Below are 22,913 nucleotides of genomic sequence, written 5' to 3' on the forward strand. Positions count from 1 at the left end.
CAACATATTTGACAAATTATATAATCCAAGTTTCTTTTGAGATCCACATTTGAATACACAAATCTGTAAATTCCAGTTCTAAAAAAAATCTTTCAAACTTGTTTTAAAGTCATAAAAACGTCCCTTTTCATTATAAATATGCCAAGATGTCTTAAAAGCACATTCCCCGATTTAAAGTCCTGTCATTTAATGAATAGGACATACACACTGTTGTTCACAGTTTACTTTTGTTGGATTAAACCTGAGCTCAATGGCACAACAATAATGTGCAGATTACTTTTTATATCAACGAGTCAACGGTTAATAAAATATCATTTATTTAAAATGACAAAGTAAAGGAACAGACATGGTAATATGATTTATGGCTTGAACAAACATTACCCTCTCAGGCTCAAATTAAGTTTTAGTAACTTAGTAACTTTAGAAACCTTTAGTAAAGTTTTTAGTACTCCAAATACATAAAATATGTATCTGGAGTAATAAGGTTTCTAGTTACTTTACTGTTGCAAATCTGCAAGGCCTGCCTTGAGAGGGTTAAAGAAAAAAAATCTTACAAATACAAAATTCTGAGTTTTTAAAGTCCTTAAGTTAGTTGTATTGCTTTGCTCCAGTCTGTAGATTGTGTCTCCGATCCAAGGTTGAAAGCCTGATCCTTCTGAGAGCTGTTGTTATGGACTCCTCAATCTGTTTTTACACCAGGAATACTCCATCAGACCGAGGCACTAAAAAGTGAAAGAGCTGTTAGACTGGTTATTGCGTCAAACAAAAACCATTTAGGCTACTCCAAGTACAAAAATGAAATTATAAGTAGGCTACACATGTCTCACCAGGTCGGTTGCGTGATGTATTGGTAAGCGTCATGACAGGTCTAGCTTCTTCTGTGTTTCTGCGAGCTTGTCCTGTAACCTCTTTTTCCGCCAGTCCAAGAACCTTCTTCGCATCCTATTTGCCTGCCAGCCGGCGATAAAACCGGCTGCAAACGAAACGACTATAGCGACCTGTAACGTCCTCTCCGACACTTCGGCCATGTTCACCTCCGTTTGTGTGAAATAGAAGTCGCATCACGTGACTTGGGCGTAACCGGCTGCGCCACCGTGACGTCAATTTGTAGGCCAACCGAATAAAGACTACATCTACCACATTTATTTACTTGTTTGACAATCTTTAGTCTCGCCTTCAGACATTTGACATACATTTGAATATTCAGCGTTTAGTTCTGATAAGCGCTCTTCGTCACAGTTCTCGGCGGCTTTCTTCTTTCGTGAGGGTTTGCACACGTCTCCCAGAAATAATCCTGTGTAATTCAACCAATCCGATAACGACTTCGACACTCCTGAAATGTTTCCTCTTTTGTGTCCCATATGCATCAGACTTTTTTATTCATTTATTTTTTTATATTTTATTTTTATTATTGCCAAGGTACAAAAGACACAAATACAGATAATATCACCGTTACATGCAAAGCACCATTTATAGACATATGCAACAGTAAATAAATAATAATAAAAAAGCTTTAATAAAATAAATTAAGAATGTTAAATAAAATATAGCATTTTGCAAGTAATAATAGGTTAATAATAAAATATTCATTAATTTTAACCCTGCTAGCAGGGTGACCTGCAAAAGTGGGACAGTTTTGTAATGGGGAACTGCCAAAGGTTTAATGGCTTCATCCTTTGTGTACTTTGTAACTCAAAAATACATTGAAACAATACAATAATGCAATTTATTTTTATATTTATTATATTTATATGATAGACTTTTCTAAACAAGGCATTGTTTAATAATTTCAGGTGAACTGTTTCTAAACAGTAATAATGGAAAATGTTAGGCTATATATAACAAAAACAGAAATCTTTACATGATGGTTTTGGGAACACTGTAGGTAGTTTGTTGCTGATCCAAGATGGTATACCAGCTTGATCATGATTGCTAGATCAGCTTGAACCAACCACAGTCAAGCTATGAAGTAAAGCAATGTGATTTTAATATAACAATAATATGTTTCATTAATTAATTTGTGTTTGCTGAGATCAGTTAGATGTTGGATCATTACCTGATGATTTCATTCAGAATGACAAATGACCCAATGTTATTAAAGACAGTAATCAATCACTAAACTAATTTGTCTTACAAACTCATTTGCCTTGCCCTAAAGTTAATTTTCTGGAATCTAAAGGCCATTATTTATTTTTTTCTTTTTTACATTTATTTAAAGGTCAATAGCAAATTAAAGAAGGTGATATTGTACATCAACTAACATCATTCATAAGCTGTATTTATTTTTCAACAACGGTTGCTTATAGTAGTAGTTTTATTAATAGGACGTTTCTGAAGGAAGTTCCTCAATGGCTGAATTCTGCAGATGAGGGGGATTAACGCCTTTCAGGTTGCTACGCAACAGCCGTCTTCTGTCACGCATATGCGCGGTGCATAGTGGGAGTATCCGAGCGATGCTGAATCAGTGCAGGAGCGGAGGAGCAGAGGAGGCAGGAAATGGTGCAGCATCAACAAGGGAAAAAGGCGCAGCGGTCGCGCCAACGGAATTATGCGGCTCTCCTTAAACTCTCACCTTGAGATTTTACTCCGTCGACAGAAGAACAGGTTAGTAAATGGGTTTTTGTTCGCAAAGTATTTTTTAAACAAAAGCGCTGCCGTAGCAATCCGCTTGTCCCGTGTATGTTGGCACCTTGTCAATAGTGATGCTACGCTGGCGCGAGCCGCAGGCTTCCATAGAGGATGCGCGTGCACGCGAAAGCAAAATCTGCCACGGTCTTGACAAACTACTAAAGCACTTGGGCCTGAGTCAAATATAGACACTCGACCATTTTATATATATATATATATATATATATATATATATATATATATATATATATATATATATATATATATATATATATATATATATTATTCATGCTTAAGCAAAATCGTGAATAATTTACATTACATGCCACATAATGCAGGTGTACGTCAACAACTTACGTGGCCTATCAGTGGGAGTTGTAGTTTTTCAAAGATGACAACGTCCCATGCCTTTTATGTCTGTTGTCTCATTGAAGAACGACATATCCCAAAGTACTTTTCGCTCCGGGCTCGAGCAGAGAATGTTCTGCTGATTGTTAGGCATTGCCCCAATGGACGATGTTCAAAAGACGGAATGGGGGCGGGGCTTAGACTCCAGGGATGTTCATTGGAGCAGAGCGTGTTTGGGTGGGGTCCGTTCAGTCGGATCCTTTTGGCACTGCGGAGAAAGCTGAAGATGTCAGGAGGCTGAGCCCACGCAGTCTTGAGCTCCTGACGTTTAGTTAATATAAACTAAACAATGAAGGAATAATGAAGTGCTCTCAGCAATTGCTTTATGCATTCAGAAGCTCATTTTCATTTTGTTAAAGTGTTTACGAGTTTTCTTATGCAAACAGGTGAAGAGCCTGTTGCAAGATGCGACTGAGGTTTATTCCTTGATCACTCACTGCACTTTATCTAATAAAGTCAGGATTATATTTTTATATTTTAATAGACAGTCGTGTTATTGTAGACAACTGTAAAACATGTTTTGAAAAAATAAATACTATCTCTGCTTTATACCTTTTGTCCATTGGAAATGTATGCTACATAAAACAGGGTTATATTCTTAAAGTAACAAATATTTGTTGGAGTTCTGTTTTTATTAGTGGAAAATTAAATGTATGAATCTACTTATTGAACATTAGGTTTTTTATAATTTGTAAAACTTTTGTAACATATTTAAAAGTTAGTTTATTCTTTTAATATTTAAATTTTACTTTACTTTTTTGTGTAGTTCGATGGTTACTGCAAACTTTATATGTTTTAGTGACATATTTAGGGTTGTACAATGCAGCCACCAAAATGACATCAGTAGTTTCTACTGTACATTTAACCCCTAAGTTTGTTGAGAGTCTGGGTGGGGGCCCTTGATCTCAAAACTGTAAAAAAAAAAAAAAAACTAGTAATGGAAGAAACGCTGGTTATTTTACACATTTCATTACAAATTTACATTTGTTAATTCATCAGTATGCTGTTTTTAGTAAAAAAACATGAGAACAAAGTAGTTTGTAGATGCAGTGTAATATATATATATATATCTAAAATGGGAAAAATAGCTCTGACAGTTTATGGCATAATTATAAATGTTGAGATGCCTTCCTTAGGGTTTCCTGGTTTTTAGTGCGTAGAATGAAAGGGATATTATCCCTGCAATCTTCTGAAAAATCTGTATGTGTCTCTGCATCAACTCTCTCAGATCAAGGTGACAGAAGTGTTAAGGCAAAAGTCTTTTAATTTGTTTCATCCATTATTTTATTAATTAGATCCATTTATAACCCATTGCATCATTTTTGAAGGCGAGACTGATATTGCTTCCTTGACACTGTAAACAGAAAGAAATGTTTAAAATCTTAAGTTAAAAGGATTTAACTTAAGCACACACAGAGTCTGCAAATGTAGACACTCATGTGAAAAATAATATCTTATGTTTCCATTTTACTGAGGTTGATAAGGGATTGTAACCTTATGAGAGCAAACTTAAGGGTGTAGTCCAGTTCTGACAGACAAGGACTCTGTGTCTGACCGGCTCTTGTGGATACCTGATACTCTGCAGACATTATGGAAATCTCAAAGAGGCAATAGATGATTTACTTCCTTTTCAGGATCTTTGAATAATTTTAAGATCATAAATGATTTTGTATTATTTTCAGAATTATATGTTCAACAATGGTTTATGTCTGTCGAAATGAATGAATTGTATGTCATTTTGGCCACATTTTTACAGTTAATGCCCTTGTATGACCTGAAAATGGGATCATTGATTATGGAGAACATCCCGGCCCCAGATACTGACCTCCAGAGAAACATATGTCTGTTCCTTCTGGTGTCTGTATTATTTTTCATTCTGATGGAAACAATGCTGCTTTTGTTGTCAGTTTTGTCACTTATCTTGTCCTGTAATGGGTTTGTGGATAATTATTTTAAGACCTGAAATTATTTATTTTCATTTGAGCAGTCGGATCCTGTTTATTATTTTTAGAGGGGGGGGGGGGGGTGTCCATATTTTTCAATCTTGTTGTAGCTTCCAGGAAACCTTTTTTAAGGAACATTTGTTCAGACTGAAAATCTGTGATTTTTAAGCTGTATTTAAACCTGCAGATACTCAGAAAATGTAGGTTAAGAAAAAAAATGAAACATAGAAAAGTTATGTAAAATAAGTAAGGAATATTCAAAATTATCATGTTTATAATGATTTCATGGTAATTAATGGTAACTAATCAAAAACATGCTAAAGAAGAACATACCAAATATCAATTCATACCATACAATTTTTTAAAGAAAATAACTATATTTTGACCCCACTATGCACTATTATTTTTTTATTACAGCATGCAAGGTTATCAGTTGTGTGCACGCTGTGTTGCAGGTAAATGGCAGGGTTTGGTAAAGTGCTGGCCAGCCGATGCAGTGCATAGGGCCTGGAGTCCACGGTGACGAAAACATGAACGGGGCGGGGGAGCAGGTCGACATCCTGCCCTCCAACTGCTTGGTAAAAGAGCGCTGGAAAGTGGTAAGTCTGTCTATATTTAGGTGGGATTGTGTTTGTGGAATAAAGATGCCCAAATTGTCTGTTGCCTTTGCAGCCTCATTGCACAGGACAAAACGGTCCACATATGACAACAGATGCTTTCAAATCAACTCAGTCTGGCTTCTCTCCAAAATGCACCCAAACCATTTGGTTGCGGGCCAGTTCATACCATTTCTCCTTCAAGCAGATGTCCTTAGAAATGATTTGTGGCTGTTTTACTGTAATAATATATTTTGCGGGGGATAGTAGCTGTCCTTAAAACAGAGTCTGACTCATCAGTGACTGGCTTAAATGTAATTCTTTCATAACTCATGAAAAATCTAAGAATAATCAATATGCTTAGCTCATGCTACTAGAACTAAATTGCTTGGAATTGAATGAAATCTTTCATGGTTAGTAATATGTTCTGTGATTAGAGCAGCTAAAGTAACTCAGCCATTCTATTCTTATCATACAGTTTAACAAAAAACAAATGTCAAACAAATCTAGCCAGAAAATCCTCAAAAGCTTTTCTGTGAATTTAGCTGATGTACTTGTCCTGTTTAGCAATACAGGGCTTCTATTATTTTGCTTTCTCTTATTCTATTATATATTTATGTGGAAAGCATGTGGAACAGGTGACACACAGGTTAAATCAAGGCTCTGCCATGACTTACCTTGCTATTATTTGTGTATTCAGCTGAAGAAGATTGGGGGTGGAGGGTTCGGGGAGATCTATGAGGCAGTAGACCTGTTGGCACGAGAGAATGTGGCTCTTAAGGTGGAATCTGCCCAACAACCAAAACAAGTGCTAAAGATGGAGGTTGCTGTGTTAAAGAAACTACAAGGTGAGGAGATGGAGCAGATGTGGATATATTTTGTGTCGTTCATCATTTGATTCAAACACATGGCAGTGTTGTTGCTTCTAAAGTTACTGGTCAGTTTTCAAGATTGTTTTGTGCATTTGCCAAAGCTAATTTTTACTTGTCAATTGACAAGTTAATTCTGAACTATGTTTATGTATATGCGGATACACATTAATTTAATCAAAAGGGACAATATTTATAATGCTACAAAGATTTCTATTTCAAATAAATGCTGTTCCTTTCAACTTTCTAATAATCAAAGAACTCTTTAAAAATGTAATCATGGCTTCCATAAACCTATTAAGCAGGTTTTTATTAAACGGTTTTAATAATTGATCATAATAATTAAAATAAACTTCAAATGATAGTAATGCATTTTATTTTAAGATAAATATTAAAGTAATTATTTTCATTTGTAATAATATTTCACAGTATTGCTGTTTTTACTGTATTTCTGATCAAATAAATCCAGCTTTGTTGAACATAAGAGGCTAAAAAAATATACTGACTCCAAACTTTTGAATGAAAGTGTACAGAACATATTTGTCTTGTTATAATAAGGCAGCAAGCAGGATGGTGTATGTGTAAAGATATGTGACAGTTTATCTGTCAATATGCCCATCATAATCTTTTTTTTTTGGATGTGCTCATATGAAACACACACAGATATGCAATGTAACTTTCATGCCTGTCAAGGCAGTTTGCCTCAGCTGTAGTTCAGACATACCACTGGGAGTCTGTAAGGGTAATGAGCGTGAAGAACTGAAGGGAAGTGGGATTACCACAATTTTTTTTCTCTCTGTCTCTTTTTTTGCTGCTTTCTTGCTCTCTCATGTCTTCATAACCTTCATGAAGGACGTGCTGAAATTCCAAATGCCACCGCCTCTGTCTCTACCTGCTTACTGAAATTTGTGTTTTATATGTGTGAGAGTGTGTGTATTCACATATCCATGCAGAAAGGAAAATGTCGGCTTTATATGGGACTTATAAGTAATATATGTGAAATGACTGCATTCATTTCTTGTGCAGGAAAGAATCATGTTTGCAAATTTATTGGATGTGGAAGAAATGACAAGTTCAATTACGTTGTCATGCAGTTGCAGGTACGGTATTTTTTATTTGTGTTTATATGCATGTTTGTGTGTGTATATATGTGTGAAATCTCTCTTTTGTAGGGAAGGAATCTTGCTGATCTCAGGAGGAGTCAGCCTAGAGGGACGTTCAGTATGAGCACAACTCTACGGTTGGGGAAACAGATTCTGGAGTCCATTGAAGCTATTCACTCTGTGGGCTTCCTGCACCGGGACATTAAACCTGTATGTCTTACTGTCAATGATATGATCTCTTCTCTTCTCTTTCCCAATTCGATTACCTGGCTCCTGTCAGCTGATATTGGTTTCTCTCCTATTCTTAGTCTAATTTTGCCATGGGCCGATTGCCGTCTACCTGTAGGAAATGTTACATGCTGGACTTTGGTTTGGCACGACAGTACACTAATACCAATGGGGAAGTGCGGCCTGTAAGTATTTATTTTACTGTATTTTCTGAAACAGTCATTTTAGTTATTTATATTCTCTCAAATACCATTTCCGTGTTTTTTTTTTTTTTTTTTAGAAAATTGCCTAGTAAGCAGCATTTTTCACATTTCCATTTTGTGCAAGTGCAGTTTTTATATTCAGTTGTGATGTTTTATGTTTCAAATGTTATGCACATATTAAAATTCTGACCAGATGTATGTGTGCACATGTGTGCACATTTTTTTAAAGTCAGTATTATGTACAGTAGCAACTAAGATAATATAAAAGCATCAGAAAGGATAGCAATTAATTACAGCCAATAACCAATATGATACCAAAGTATCATGCATTCCTATTTATCTCATTATTTTTCTATTATTTGCTTTTACTTATGCATTTTATTATTTGTGTTTTTGAATTCATTTTTATGTTTCACTTTTCTCAGTTTTGTTTTGCAGTTCAGTTTTGGCTCTCATGTTGAATCGCATGCTCCCCCGCCAAAGATGTTTGTCCCTGTTACCATAGCAACAGTCATATTGTGAGTTTCCAAAATCTTGAAAAGATTCCTTCCTTACCCTCTGAAGGCTCTCAGAAATGACCTACTCTTCTTTAATGGCTGTGTCCTAAACACAAAATCCTAAATCCTTCCCCTTTGGAACCATACCATACTGTTCCATACCTACATCCCACTGTACATCCTACTCTATGCAGGAGAGTACCTGTATGTGTATGTAAATGAATTGTGCTCAGTCAGCCTTGGAATCCACCAAAAAGTAAAAAGCTGTCGCTCCACCCTCCCTTATGTTCTCTTCTCATGTTTTCTTTGTTTTGATTATGTGTTGACTTATTTCAACCTAAGAGTTAAAGTTTCAAATAAAAGTGTTATGAATTCTTATTATGAGTCTCTTTTAAATGTTCTGCTTTAGCCCAGGACGGTGGCTGGGTTCAGAGGGACAGTACGCTATGCTTCCGTTAATGCTCATAAAAACAAGGTAAGTGTCAAAGAGGACGCACACAGACTGCACGCAGTTCTTTCACTGACTGTCTAAAGCGTATTACGTATTACGAGTTTGAATCTGATTTATTGGCTTTAATGAATCTTAAGGGAGTGATTTGTGGTCAGAATTAGCTACATATAAGAATTATTTTTTTTATTATTGCATTTATTGGCTTTTTCTGCCTTTATTTGGACAGTATAGTAGAGAGCTGATAGGAAAGCATTGGGTGAAGAGTGTGTGTGTGTGTGTGTGTGTGGGTGGGGGGGGGGGGGTGTTGTCAAAGGACCTCAACCTAGGAATCGAACTCGGGTCGTCGTGAGTGCAGTTGTTCTATATGTCGACACTATATTGGCGCCAACAATTATTTTAACAAGAGCACAGTTTTAAAAAAAATTTGCTTTTTTTTTTTCAGGAAATGGGTCGTCATGATGATTTGTGGTCATTGTTTTATATGCTGGTGGAGTTTACTGTTGGACAATTACCATGGCGTAAGATAAAAGATAAGGTGAGACACTTGTCACACTCACATTAGCCTGAGTGAATTAATCCTCATTGTTTTAAGAGCTTTTGTTTTAAATATTTAAAGCTTTCGGGTTGTTTTTGCTGTTAATTGTGTCTGTTATGTGTATCTGGTGAACAGGAGCAGGTGGGACAGATTAAAGAGCGCTACGAGCACAGGATGCTGTTGAAACACATGCCTGCTGAGTTTCATATCTTCTATGATCATATGCTGGATTTAGATTACCACACCAAACCTGATTATCAGGTAAACCAATCATTTTTCAACAAGAATGAATTAACTTAATCAAAAGTGACAATAAAGACATTTAAAATTATAATAATAAAACAAATTTACAGACCATGAACTTTTGAACGAGTGTATTTAGTTTAAATATATGTACTTAAGATATTGCATATATATGTATATAATGTATATGTAATTTTTTTTTTAACTACTATTTTGAGTAAACATTTTATTTACTTTCTTCTTCCTTTTTCTGGTCTAGTTGCTAATGTCAGTATTTGAGAACAGCATGAAAGAGAGGGTGATAACAGAAAATGAGCCTTATGACTGGGAAAAATCTGGAACAGATACGTCCCTTCCCACCAGCACACACACGCCACAGCAACAAAACACACGGCAAACTGCTGCCATTGTGGGGTAAGAATATGTAAACATGCTCTTACAACAGTATCAGATCATCTGCACAGTGGGCTGGGATACTGGACTCTGAAAAGACTCTGATGTGATTGTGATTTGGCTTTGAATGGTCTCTCTCAGGATGGTGAATGTGACTCCTGTACCTGGTGAATTACCGAGGGAAAACACTGATGATGTTCTGCAAGACGAACACCTGAGTGACCAAGAGAACGCTCCACCTGCTTTGATACCCAGCAGGCCTAGCGAACCTGCTCCAGCCCCACCTGCTGGTGAAGGATGGGATGAAACTGACTTCAACCTTAACAAACTCAGGATCAGCATCAGTAAGGTATTATCTTTTATATATTATGCCAAATTATTCAAAAACATTTTTATGTCTAATTAATATAAAAACATGATTTTTGATCAGTTGAGTGTTTAATACTGCTGGTCTTCTCAGACGGCAGTAGCAGCAGAGCATGAGGAGGAGCCTGCAGGAGGAGGGAGGTCTGTTTCCCCGGTGAGGGTGGGGGAAGCAGATACTCAGGCCCGCCCTCCAAGGTACCGGAGAGTCAACAGCGGAGAATCTGACCGCCTGTCTGCTGCAGAGGATAGAGGAGATGCTGCAGATAAACGGTGAGGAGAGGGAGTGCTTGAAAATGTAATGCTCTGTACTTCTGGCTGACATTTAGCTTTTCTAAAGGTCATTTGACCGCATGTGTCTTGTTAGTGAGGAAAGCATGCAAAGTGGCTTTCTGATAAGAAAGTTTCTGTTTTGCATTTGCAAAGCTTTCCATTTTGCGCTTGCATTTTGGATGGTTTCTGTAAATTTAACGAAAGGAAAGTGCATACTGTTCTTAGTATGGTGACATGCCATTTTTATGATCAAAAGGGCTTGGCATGTTAAATAATGTTTTTTTTTTTTTTTTTGGAACAGATTAAAATGAAACACTTAAACCGTTTTGGTTAGATGTAATGTTACATGATCTTGACGTAACCATTTTTGTTGAAATGTATGATTGTCTAATCTTTCATTAATTAAATAATTATTAAATTAACTCATAGGACTATTAATCAGACTGGGATCATTAGTAATTATAAATGAATAAAGTAATTATATTTATAGTAAAGTTATGAAGTAATTATAAGTATAAAATAAATAACAATACTCAATATAATAAACAATGACCATATTTATTCATTTCTAAGCTAATTATTAAATGTAAAAAAGTAAATGTCACATGATTCTTCAGAAATCATTATAATATGCAGATCTGGTGCTCAAGAAGCTTTTCTTATAATCAATGTTGAAGACAGTTGTACTGCTTAATATTTTTCAGAAAGGTATTTATTTGAAATATAATTTTTTTTGTAACATTACTCTGTCACTTTTTTTTTTTTAAGTCTGTAGTTAAATGTGTTGTTGTCCACTTGATTCTGTCTTAGCCTTTGTGTGTTTTGTGGCAGCTCTCGTTTGGACATGCTGGGTTCTCCATCCAGGCACATCTACTCTTCCCAGCCTGCTCAAATGTTCTCTTTAGAAGGTGGGCAGGGAGAACGACTGGCTGGTGGCCACCATGATGTCTCTGCAGACGGCGACCAGGAAGCCCACAGCAATGCCTTCATCCGCTCAGTCCCACTGGCAGAGGAAGAGGACTTTGACAGCAGGGAGTGGGTGATGATTGATAAAGAAACAGAGTTGAAAGACTTCCATCCTGGGGCAGAGCCCACAACCTCAGGCACCACGGATGAGGAACCAGAGGAATTACGCCCCCTTGAGGACCATGAGGAGAGGAGAAGGAGAGGACATATGCATAGGATGGGTGGAGCTGAGGCTGTGGTACGACCCAAAACACAACGTGGGATGATGATTGTAGCAGAGGGGGAGGGGGCTGGACCAAGCCCTGCCCAATCACCTTGTCACTCGTTGCCTCCTACCAGCCCAAGAAGAAGGGAGTCAGAGCCGTTTGGACCTGATGGACCGGTAAGGCACACCTGAGTGTGTATGTGTGGACATGAGTGTATAGGTTATCCTGATCACTTAATATGTTTGATGATCTTTAGCTAAAATCGTAACAGTTTTCTTAAAGTCAGTTTTAAAATATAGTTTATTACATTTTATCACATTATCACACAACAGTGGTCTGCAAGTCCATAGTTATTGTCAAAGTCAGTGTGAATTTAAGTAGGCAATTCATTTTAGTTCTGTAATGTGACATATCTGAGTGAAAAACTAGATAAAAAGATTGCCATTTCAAAGGAAGAGCAAATGTTAAAATATTTTTTCTTATTATTTAGCCCTTTTTAGAATAAAAAAGCTTAAATAATAAGTTAGAAATAACAAGCACAGATTAACAGTTAACAGTTTTTTTCTTTTTTTTTAATCTGTGTGAATAAACATATAATGACATTTTCTGGTGTAACAGTATTTCCAGGCAAGTTCTAATGATAAACTTTCCAATAAGGAATGACATTACTAAATGCATTAGGTTCAGAATTTATTACTCAAGTTTAATGTTAATTTGTACATAAACTACGGTTCAAAGATTTGAAAAGTAAAACCAGTAATATTACAACTGTTTTTATTGGTTTTCTCTTATATTATTTTAAAATGTAATATATTCTTATGATGCAAAGTAGAATTTACAACAGCCATTACTCCAGTCTTCAGCGTCTCACGATCCTATAGAGATCTGTGTGTGTTTAGGTTGTGGTAAGGCTGTAGTGTTATGATATACTACTAGCATTTGTTCTTAGCTGCTGAATATTTTTACATAATGATGCCGCCAGTACAAGAAAGGCACATATAAGCCTCTGGTAACTTGTACTGCAGGATAATTAGCATATGTTGTTTGTATGTGAGTCTTTGTGTACACCCTTGAGGTATGATATGTGTGTTATGTATTCTTGTGCATTTGTGTTGAGCTACATGTCTTAGGGTTTTGTGGTTGTGTGTGTGTGTGTGTGTGTGTGTGTGTGTGTTTGTGTGTGCGTCATGCTCAACAATTCACAGCCAAGCTTAGTTTGCTCATTGGTCATACAGGGGTCTGTGTGCACACGTTGGTTCCTTCACAACATATACAGCATACAATCACCCGTACGTAAGCTTAAACAAGCCTGTCTTTAGCGTACAGACAGATGTGGGCTGGTCTTGTCCTCTGTGTGCATCACACACAATCTTAGACAAAAAAAAGACGTTTTTTTTTCAGTACTTCGCGTTTAAGTTTTTCTCAGCCTGATTCCTCTTTTCCTCCGCTCTTATTGGTCTTTTTCAGTTGGAGGAGGACAGGCCACACCCACATCACTCATTCCCGAGGCCCGCCCATTTGAGAAGACTGGCGTCGTACATGTTTTCCTCCACTACCATGGACACGGAGGCCTTCCCCCACGACCCCGCCCTCGGGGGAGCGGCCATTCAGCGCAGCCGCTCGGCTGAAAGCAGCCCCGCCCACCGCCACGCCCACCGCAGACACATGCCCCTTATTCCAGGCAGCCCCAGAGCCCGACATTCAGTACTTAACCTCCCACGCCTACACATACAGCAAATGCTGGCCAAACTTATGAACAAGACATGATTCCCTCTCCATCAGCATACACAGACACATGTGTGATACCATTTAATATAAGGGGTGCCCACTTTTGTGCCCATAGATGAACAATGTTAAGGATGGGCAATAAACTTGGTCTGTGATTGTGAGATTTGTGTGCGTGTGTGGGTGTGGGTAGGTGGGTGGGTGTGTGAGCGTGTTTGTAAGTGAGATATTTGACACTCTCCAGATAAAGAGTATTTGTTTTTTTAATTGAATATTTGAAATTCAATGGACAGTTAACCTAAAAATTCTAATTCTGTCATCACTCACCCTCATGTTATTTTATCCCTTTTGACTTTTGTGGAAGGCAAAAGAAGATATTTTGAAAAATGTTCCAAAAACATCTCTTCAAAATATTTTCTTTTGTGTTCCATAAATATAATTCATACAGGTTTGGAACGACATGATGACAGAATTGTCATTTTTGGATAAATTTTCCCTTTAAGCACTTGGGACGATTGGAGAAAGATAAATTATATTGTATTCTCCAAAACAAAGCAATTCTGTACTATGATGTATTTACTCGTAGAGACAATGTACAATACAGTTTTTGTAAAACAGAAAAACACAAAGACAAAAACACTTTTTACCTCCATCAAGGATTTTTCATGCAGAGCTGCTGGTGTCTGGTGGGACAGGCACTTTGACTAAAGTGACGAGAATATCATTTTTTTGTTTTGTTGTTGTTTAGGCTTCTTAGATTCCATCATCTTCTGTGTAAGAGGAGAGTTGTGATGCAGGCTGGATAGTGTGATTATGTTTTTCAGGGTTGAATGTCATTGAATTGCAATGAATGTCAGCCTAAAGCAGATACTCAAAGTATGTGTTCGCCTGCTGAGTGTCAGTAGAGGACACTAGAAGGACAGTGAGTGCTTGCTAAGCGATTTTTGGCATGTCCTATTTGCATCAATACAATTTCAGCTAATATAGAACATGTCAAACACCACAACACACACCTCCAGGTGGGATATGTGGCTTTCCTAAGCAAACATGACAGAATGTGAACTGATGGATCTCTTTATATAGATTCTTATGGCCTTCTTTCGTTGCTGAGAGAAAGCATGGCATTACCCACATACAGTGTGTGTATCCTCACAGGGTTGGACCTGTAAAATAATCTAGTTGCTTGGATCCTCTGGCATTTCAAGGAGAGTATTTTCACTGTATAGAAGAGAAAAAGAGTAAACAAAGATGGAGAGGTGCAAGTAATATGCTTGTATTGAATGCTCTGCATGTCTGAAAGTATGTAGACACATTTCTATTGAATGAAATTGGCTGTTTCAGCTACATCCTTAACTAACAGTTGCAGAAAATCAACTATAAAGCCATACAGCCTCCTTAGACATTTTTAGGTGAATGGCCATGGTTTAAAAAAAAGATTACCAAATGAATGTGGGGTTGGTGTGTGTTCACGTACTTTCGGCCATGGAGATTAATTGTGATATCACTTTTGTCTTCCAGATTAGCTATAAAAAGATATTTAAAGATTTTCTTTTCTCCACCATAACTAGTATCCTTTAGTATAAAAGGAAAACATATGCATATTGCTTTCAGATGATGAACTTAAGCTGTGCTTATCTGAGAGCAAAAAAGTCATAAACATCATCCTCGATGTCAAAAAGTTTGACTAATAGGGAGTTGAGAATCGATTAAAGTTCTGGAATAGAGAAATATTAAATAATTTAAGTGCAATAGAGCTTAAGGCAATAGGTGTGTGAAAGGAAGACTGAGCCTCTTTCTTTGGTTTTGTCACACATTATTAGTGGTTCGATACATATGCAGATATTTGAACTTCACTATCGTTTATCATTCAGCAAATGAATGTTGCAGCTTTTTGTTCCTGACCACAGACTTGACATGCTACTTCAGTGTATAAAGTCAGAATAGTCTCACATAAATCAATGCATAAATAAGCTTTTGCAGAAGTGCAGCATCGTTGTCATAGAAATTAGATCACACATTCTGTCATAACCGGGCATAACGCCATAAATTGACAAGTGTTTTTGTGCTAACCAGCAGTAGTCACAATACAACATTTTGTCGATTACATAGATTTTATTTCTAGTCCAAAAATTAGGCTCCACCCAAAACTGTACAGTAGCCATCCTATGTTCTGATCAATGCTGTTTTAGTGTTTATATACTATTGCAGTAATTATTCGTATTTTGAATTCGCTTTTATATATATATATATATATATATATATATATATATATATATATATATATATATATATATATATATATATATATATATATATATATATATATATATATATAAGCTTTATTTTTATTCCAGTTTTAGTACTCCTTAGTACTGTAAACCTTTTTTTATTTGTCAAGGTGACATTTCTGAGTTTCTCATCTAACTTTTATATTGTGTTTTATTTTAGCTTCATTTCAATTAATGAAAGGTATTTTTAATAGTTTTAGTTTGACTTAATTATAACAATGCCTCTGATTGGCTGACTGTGTCACATTTTAATGGTCAGACACTTTGGTTGTACCTGGTTTAGACAGAGTGTTGGATACTTCCTATGAAACATAAAGTAGCATTTACACAATGAAACCTTTGCTTTATCTGTATTGTAAATTCCTCCAGCCTCAATTAATTTTAGATATTAACATGCCTGTGGGAGGAAATGAAGATTGATTGTTTATCTGTGTATTGTTTCACTTGAAATTCATGCTGTAATAATGCTATATGACTCAATGCTGGATATCAGTTCATGAGTTTCTTCTTAAACTATAATTTGCCTCGCTGGGCCAACTGCAGCAAACTCTGGGTGGTGAAAAAACATATGTATGAATTCAAAAATACAGTATTTGATACTGATTTTGAACTTAGTGTTCATTGCAGTTGGCTTCTAGTATCTGTGCTGCTTTTAAATGTTTTAATGCAATTTACACCAATCCCTGTTTATTTGCAATAACCAATGTACTGTAATGTGTGTGTTCAGAAGAGTTTTAGTGTGAACTGTGTAAGACAGCTTATCCAAATGTCTTCCTAATGTAGAAGATGAGCACAGACTGAATTAAGTTTTTTGGTTAGGCAGGATAATAACAAATACATTTATATCACATACACTACAGTACAAAATTTTGGGGTCTGTGATATTTTTTGAGTTTTAATCAAAACCACAATAAAAAAAGTAATAATGTAAAAATAATTACATTTGACCCTTTAGAAATTATTTTGTTTTGGTCCTTTAGATTTTTTCTTTTTATTGCTAAATTTTTTTCCGTGATTTTTTGATTAATACAAAGTAAACAAAACAAAACAAACAAAAAGGCAACATTCAAATAGAAACATTTTGTAACATTAAAAATCCTTTACTGTCACTTTTGAACAATTTAATATATCATTGCTGAATAAAAATATTATTTTTTTAAAAAAAACTATATCTTACTGACCCCAGAATTTTGAAAACTAGTGAATATGGACATTCTATCACATTCAGATCTAGAAAAGACAAATATCTTGTTATTGGCATGCTATTTAAATTCTGAAAATTTCATATGAAGAAAATAATTTCCCAGGAAACGTAGTGTTTCCAAGCTGGTGAAGCTTTTAACAGTGACAGTGAGTGTAATGTGAGCTAACATGTTCGGATAGTTTGAGGAAGGCTAGAGGAAGTTTCACAAATGTCTTCTCTGCTTTACTGAGATACTGTAAATAATGTTGTCCATTACTTCTGAATCCAAATGGTGTTCCATATTCTAAATATTCACTCAAGCCAAACGGCTTTTCAGCTTCATGCTATTCAACATTCATGACCTCTCACATTCTCTGTCTCTAACTGGGTCAAACCACCCCAGAGAAAAACCTTGAGCTCTGACCAATGTACAACAGCGTTTAGCAACATCTGTTTGTATAGAAAAAAAGTTAATATGTATTCTTTTATGTATTTAATAATGTACTGAGAAAAACCTAAAACCATGTAGGTTGCTTCTCACAGATCAGTATTGTTATGAATCAGTTTTAATGAATTTTATTGCTCAAAATTTATATCATACACTGAACTTTTTATTGCTGAAAAATGTTACTAATCAGCTGATTCCAGACCTGCTCATAGAAGCATTACATGTGTAAATCAGGGTCAACCTTCAACAGAACGAGTCTTTCACAAAATAGCTAGGGCAATAAACACTATAGCGACTGTATAGTACACTTGTAATATGTACAAGCATGTATTTTAGGCTTTTGTAAAATTGTAACTCTTTGGACAAATAGCTGAACATGCTGCTGTACTAACACATTCCTTTTTCTCATCGCTCTGTGTGTGTCCACTGCTGTACATACTGTTGGCTGTGCACTGTCTTTGAGTCTACACTTGAAATCACAAATGGGCTATATCATTTAAAAAAAAAAAAAAAAAAAAAAGAACAGAGAAAATATTACACTGTAAAATGGACTTTTGTGCCTTTTTAACCATGTATGTCAGTCTAAAAAGACAATCCTGCAAAGCTTGTATACAACCAAATCACTAGTAAATAATCTAAAAAATGACTAAAGGGTGGACTCTTCTCTCACAGTTTATATAAATAAATTCCTTTCGATGTCTTGTGTAGCCATAATTTTTATTTTTTAACTTGTGACTAAAAAAGTATAATTTTTTTTTGTATATATATATATATATGGCTGTCCTGGTTTTTATATGAAAGATCACAGAACAAATTTAGTTAAACATCTCCAACTCTTTCACCAATGATCCACAATTTTTTTTCTTGCATTGCTACAGGAGGCTGCAGTGGCTGAACCTTCACCTTCGTCTTCTCAGACGCGTCTGAAGCGAGTCGACTTTGTGTCTGGCGTGTTGATGTTTGACGATCTGAGAGAGGAGGGTGTGAAGAGTGGAGGCTCAGGCAGTGATGGAAGCCCTCGCAGTAGTGAGGGAAGTCCAGAGGGTGCTGCATCCACCCTACTCGCCCCGGCCCACCGGGACCATGACCAGGAAGAGGGCTCACGCACACTGGTGCTTGTGTCTGCTGGTAATGGGCAGGTTTCTCCTGGTGATGGGCAGGGAACTCTCGCCGCATTGACACCGCAGGGCGAGCGACCCGTGCCGGGTGAATCCGAACCCGGGACTCTTTCCTCCGTCGTTAGGTCGGAGCCCAGGCCTATTGTCATGACATCTGCAGCTGTGATCACCAGCGGTTCTTCCTCACCGCCGTTCACCAAGGTGGAACGCACTTTCATCCACATCGCTGAGACGACACATCTCAATGTCATGACAGCCAGACACCGTCCGCCTGGACTGGATGAGCTGATGTCTACTGAGCGTGAGGAGAGGGAAAGGGTCAGTGAACGAGAGCAAAAGGAAAGTGAGGGGGTTACATTAGAAAGAGGAGAGGATGAGGGGGAAAAAGAAGAGAGGGAAGATGATGAAAAAGTAAGGAAATGTAACAGAGAGGAAGCAGAGACTTTGTTTTTACCCGAGTCACATGACCAGCCAGAGACTACAATTATTGAGGAAGCAGGAGTCTCCAAAGAAGCCAAACTGGAAGTCAGACCTGAGGGTGTCCCACCAGAAGCAGACCAGCAAAAGGAACAGCAGCAGGAAGAGAGTCAAACTTCACTGACACCTGAACAAAACAGAGATGCGGATTTGGAAGATGAGAAGGATATGTCTCCACTTGAGGCGGAGTCACCTGATAGAAAGCCACACCCACAGAGGCGGAGCCGTATCCCGGTGCTTATGTCAGAAGAGGAAACAGGCTCAGACAAGTCATCACAGATGAGTCAAGAACAGTTTCAGCGAACTCGCAAAAGCCGACAACAACAGCTGGCTCGTCTCGTCCTGGAGCGCAAACAAACCCACCTGATTCGCTCTCGCTCCGCCTCCTCGCAGTCCCCAACACTCTCAACCACTGCATCTGAAGATGAAACCCACCAATCAGATGACTCGGCGAGAGGAGAGAGAGAAGCAGATGGGAAAATTAGGAGCAGGATCCCTCGTCCAGTCACACCTATCAGGGGGTTATCCGACCAACTGGGTGGCACGACCCTTCCACAAACCCAGAGATCTGTGTCTTTCATTCAGTATAGGTGGGTGGAGAAGAATTATAACTTAAAGGTTATTAATTTGAATCTACACTACCAGTCACATTGAATTTATGATTTTATATATATATATATATATATATATATATAGGTTTGTACATCTATATTTATTATGTTTTTAGAAAGAATATATAATATAATAATAATAACAATAATAATATATCATTATTATTAATATTCTTGTTCTTTATATTAATATTTCTACAACAGAAATACATTACTATTGTAATATAACTGCACTGTAAAATAAAAAAAGTTACATTTAATAATAATTCTTATGGTATTTATTACAATTTCTTTACAATACAGTAGTAAAATGGCATATTTATATTTTAATTTCTTCAATTGCATGAATTAAACCCATAGACTTTTAGACGATTCCCATTACAAATCTAGAAAAATGCTGTAATCACCTGTGAAAGTGAAAGTGAAAATAAAGTGCACATAGCATTCCTAAATGCATGTTAAACCCAAAGCACATACAAAGAGTGTGCCACATTTTCTGTGAACCACTTCATTTTTAAATATTGAAAATATCCCAAGGCCCATGACCCCTTGTGCGTAAATAAACACAGTGCTGCATTTCACTCTGAAACAAGCAGCAGACTCTATTTTTATTTAATTAAATCACAGCCTTTTGTAATTTGATAAGAGCATTTGAATACTGAATGGTCTACCTCGCTTGGCACCATTACTCTCAAACTATATAAAGAAATTTATGCAGACTGTCCTATAATAACTTTGATTGATATGACTCATTCTTTCCTCTCGCCAACAGAACCAACAGTCATGTCAATCCCAGGATTCAAAAGTCTGCAAGTCTGCACACAAATATCCATCAGCAGCTGCCTAAACCTCAGCTCCGTCCCTCTCAAACACTTCCACCCCGTCCTCCATCTTCAGGCCCTTCCCAATCACAGGGAAGTCGGACAGCCACACGTACCGTTTCTCGTACCTCAGCTGTTAATGCCACCCGAAGCATCAGCACTTCCCCTCGGAGCTACACCACCTCTCGCACCGACAGCCCTTCACCTCAGCGCATTCGCCGACAGCCTGCAGCCAATGAAGCGCAACGACAGCCCAAACCTCCTTGCCCACCGCAGTCCAAATCCAAACCTCAGGATTCCACCCCCAAAAAGAGCAAATCCCACCCATCAACGTCATCACAAAAGGCAAGGAAAGATCCACTGGAGTCAAAGACTAAAACAAGATATTAAGACTTTATTCCTTCAGGTGATCTTCATCCTCAGCATCATCATCATCACAGTCACTCTCTGGGTCATCAGTGTTGTACTGTGCATCTTACTAAACACAACAAACTCAACCAAACAATATGGATGGATGTGTTCATTATTCAGCCAAGTGACTGCAACAGCTACGAAATACCTCTAATGAGGAAAACCTCTGACATTTATATACACACACATACAGTGTGTGTGCGGGCGAGTTGTCATTAATGAAGTGTGTTGGACACATGAACACACCTCATATGCCTTAAAATAATAATTGCTGCCATCACAACAAAGCTTCCACAGGCTCTACCCTCTTGTCAACGCCACTATCATGTTCAATAATACAACCACGTTACAGTACGTTCTATTTGTTTTAATTGAATATCACTTCCAAAACGTACGTTTTTGGCAAACATCCCAACATCAGAATCTGAAAAAAATAGCTTTATTGAAACCTCCAAAAAACAAAAATGTTTTAAAAGTCCCAAATGCACTTATTACTCAACTAGCTGGTGTTTGGGACAGACTTTTATATCAACTCGTGCAGTCAATTTATGTGTGCAAAAATTTGTATTTATCTCGAATAAAAATAATAATAGTCAGATGCACAAAAACGTGGTGGTTCTGTGCAGAAGATGCAGAAAAGAAATTCTAAATTGAATCTCTACACAGAACTAAAGTGACTTACCCTGCTGCTAGAGTTTGATGTCAATCATACAATCAACTTGGCCCAGCCTACTGTCTCTGATTGGGTCAATTCATCCGTGACACTCGTCTGCTAAATTTATTTGTAACCAGATCCCGGAGCAGCGGCATGCATTTGGAAATGCTCATCCGCTTCCGTTTATTGTCTTTTGGAAAAGATAATGTAAGCAGTACTTTTGGAAAAACACAAAGTTATATTTTTGTTCCAAAAAACAACAAAAAAGATTCATGGATGAAAATAGGACTAACTTAGATGCATTTGTCTTAGTCTCAGGCTGAAAATGCACCATTCTGATCTGTATGCAAACTTGACAGTTCAAAGAACGCTTGAGGAAGCTGAATGATGTTCGAAGAGAACATGAGAGCATCTCAAAAATCTTGACACACAGCAAGGAGGATAAAGCAGCAGGAACCAATAATGTGTGTTGAAGCAGCATGTGTGGGGGTTGTAAATGTGCTCTAGGATGTTATTTTTATGCAGAACTGCTATTCCTGAGTGTCCACAGCATGTGTTCAAAGACTGGTAATCTGATGTGGAGTTAAATGACTAAGGTGCTATCAAAGAGTGTTTCTTCATGCCTACTCTAGTCACTGTTGGTTTTTTTTCTGTCCTGTGCTTGGATTAAAACCCGAACATCTGGAAAGATTGTCAAATCAACGGAAGAGATAAAAATGTCCTAGTGCACAGTAGCCAGTGTTATTTGTGAGTTCCCTTAAATTAAGTGCTTCATTTGGACCATGCACACTGCAGAACCATTGCATGCTGTTGTTTGGATGAAATAACAGGAAAATACTCTGCAGTATATTCCAGATTGTTCCATCTGTGGAGAACCCAAAAGACTCTCTCTGTTCCAACAAGATATGAGGAAAGACATCTCTTGGTCCTCTCTCTTCACTGTGTTGCTTTGAGATGGAGAGAATTTGCATGAATGTTGTTTCATGAATCACGACTGACTAACTTATATGGAGAAACCTTTCTGAGTTATACAATTAAAAATTATTGCAAATTATCAATGATGCCATTCAATAAACGCGAGTTCCATCACTGTTTTGGTTGATGCTTTTGTGTCTTTTTTTTTTCCTCCAGAAAAACTCAGTGGATGTTCTGCTTAGGAAATCTGCATGTCGTGTAAGTGAGATGAATGAAGTATCATCTGCAAAATAATGGAGGAATAACAGAAAAGCTTTAGAACACTATGTGATCACCTCATCATAGATCTTAGTTAA

At 37.1% G+C, this 22,913-nt stretch overlaps 2 protein-coding genes across 3 annotated transcripts; one reads left to right on the forward strand and one right to left on the reverse strand.

The window, feature by feature from the left end:
- Positions 1-300: 300 nt before the first annotated feature.
- LOC127976749 (mitoregulin) lies at positions 301-1,061 on the reverse strand. The gene is made up of 2 exons (XM_052581375.1): positions 828-1,061; positions 301-722 (listed from the first exon to the last, which is right to left on the reverse strand). The coding sequence occupies exon 1, from the start codon at positions 1,026-1,028 to the stop codon at positions 858-860; it is 171 nt and encodes a 56-aa protein (XP_052437335.1). The 5' UTR covers positions 1,029-1,061; the 3' UTR covers positions 301-722; positions 828-857.
- Positions 1,062-2,448: 1,387 nt separating this feature from the next.
- On the forward strand, positions 2,449-22,731 carry ttbk1b (tau tubulin kinase 1b). Of its 2 annotated transcripts, XM_052579778.1 has the most exons (15): positions 2,449-2,604; positions 5,435-5,578; positions 6,276-6,423; positions 7,471-7,544; positions 7,617-7,757; positions 7,856-7,960; positions 8,885-8,950; positions 9,369-9,461; positions 9,597-9,722; positions 9,964-10,118; positions 10,239-10,446; positions 10,558-10,733; positions 11,565-12,081; positions 18,428-19,734; positions 20,528-22,731. In XM_052579778.1, the coding sequence occupies exons 2-15, from the start codon at positions 5,471-5,473 to the stop codon at positions 20,964-20,966; spliced, it is 3,663 nt and encodes a 1,220-aa protein (XP_052435738.1). In that variant the 5' UTR covers positions 2,449-2,604; positions 5,435-5,470; the 3' UTR covers positions 20,967-22,731. The 2 variants fall into 2 exon arrangements, with proteins under 2 accessions (XP_052435738.1, XP_052435739.1); XM_052579779.1 differs by lacking the exons at positions 2,449-2,604; positions 5,435-5,578; positions 6,276-6,423; ... (1 more) ...; positions 7,617-7,757; positions 7,856-7,960 and adding an exon at positions 8,430-8,496.
- Positions 22,732-22,913: the final 182 nt, after the last annotated feature.

Source organism: Carassius gibelio, chromosome B17 (genome assembly GCF_023724105.1).
Source record: "Carassius gibelio isolate Cgi1373 ecotype wild population from Czech Republic chromosome B17, carGib1.2-hapl.c, whole genome shotgun sequence".
Taxonomy (NCBI): domain Eukaryota; kingdom Metazoa; phylum Chordata; class Actinopteri; order Cypriniformes; family Cyprinidae; genus Carassius; species Carassius gibelio.

Bases quoted from the DNA above. Each gene is read 5' to 3' on its own strand.
- LOC127976749 (XM_052581375.1), bottom strand. From the start codon at position 1,028: ATGGCCGAAGTGTCGGAGAGGACGTTACAGGTCGCTATAGTCGTTTCG.
- ttbk1b (XM_052579778.1), top strand. From the start codon at position 5,471: ATGCAGTGCATAGGGCCTGGAGTCCACGGTGACGAAAACATGAACGGG. The intron at 7,758-7,855 runs GTATGTCTTACT...TCCTATTCTTAG, and splicing joins TGCACCGGGACATTAAACCT to TCTAATTTTGCCATGGGCCG. The intron at 10,447-10,557 runs GTATTATCTTTT...TGGTCTTCTCAG, and splicing joins TCAGGATCAGCATCAGTAAG to ACGGCAGTAGCAGCAGAGCA.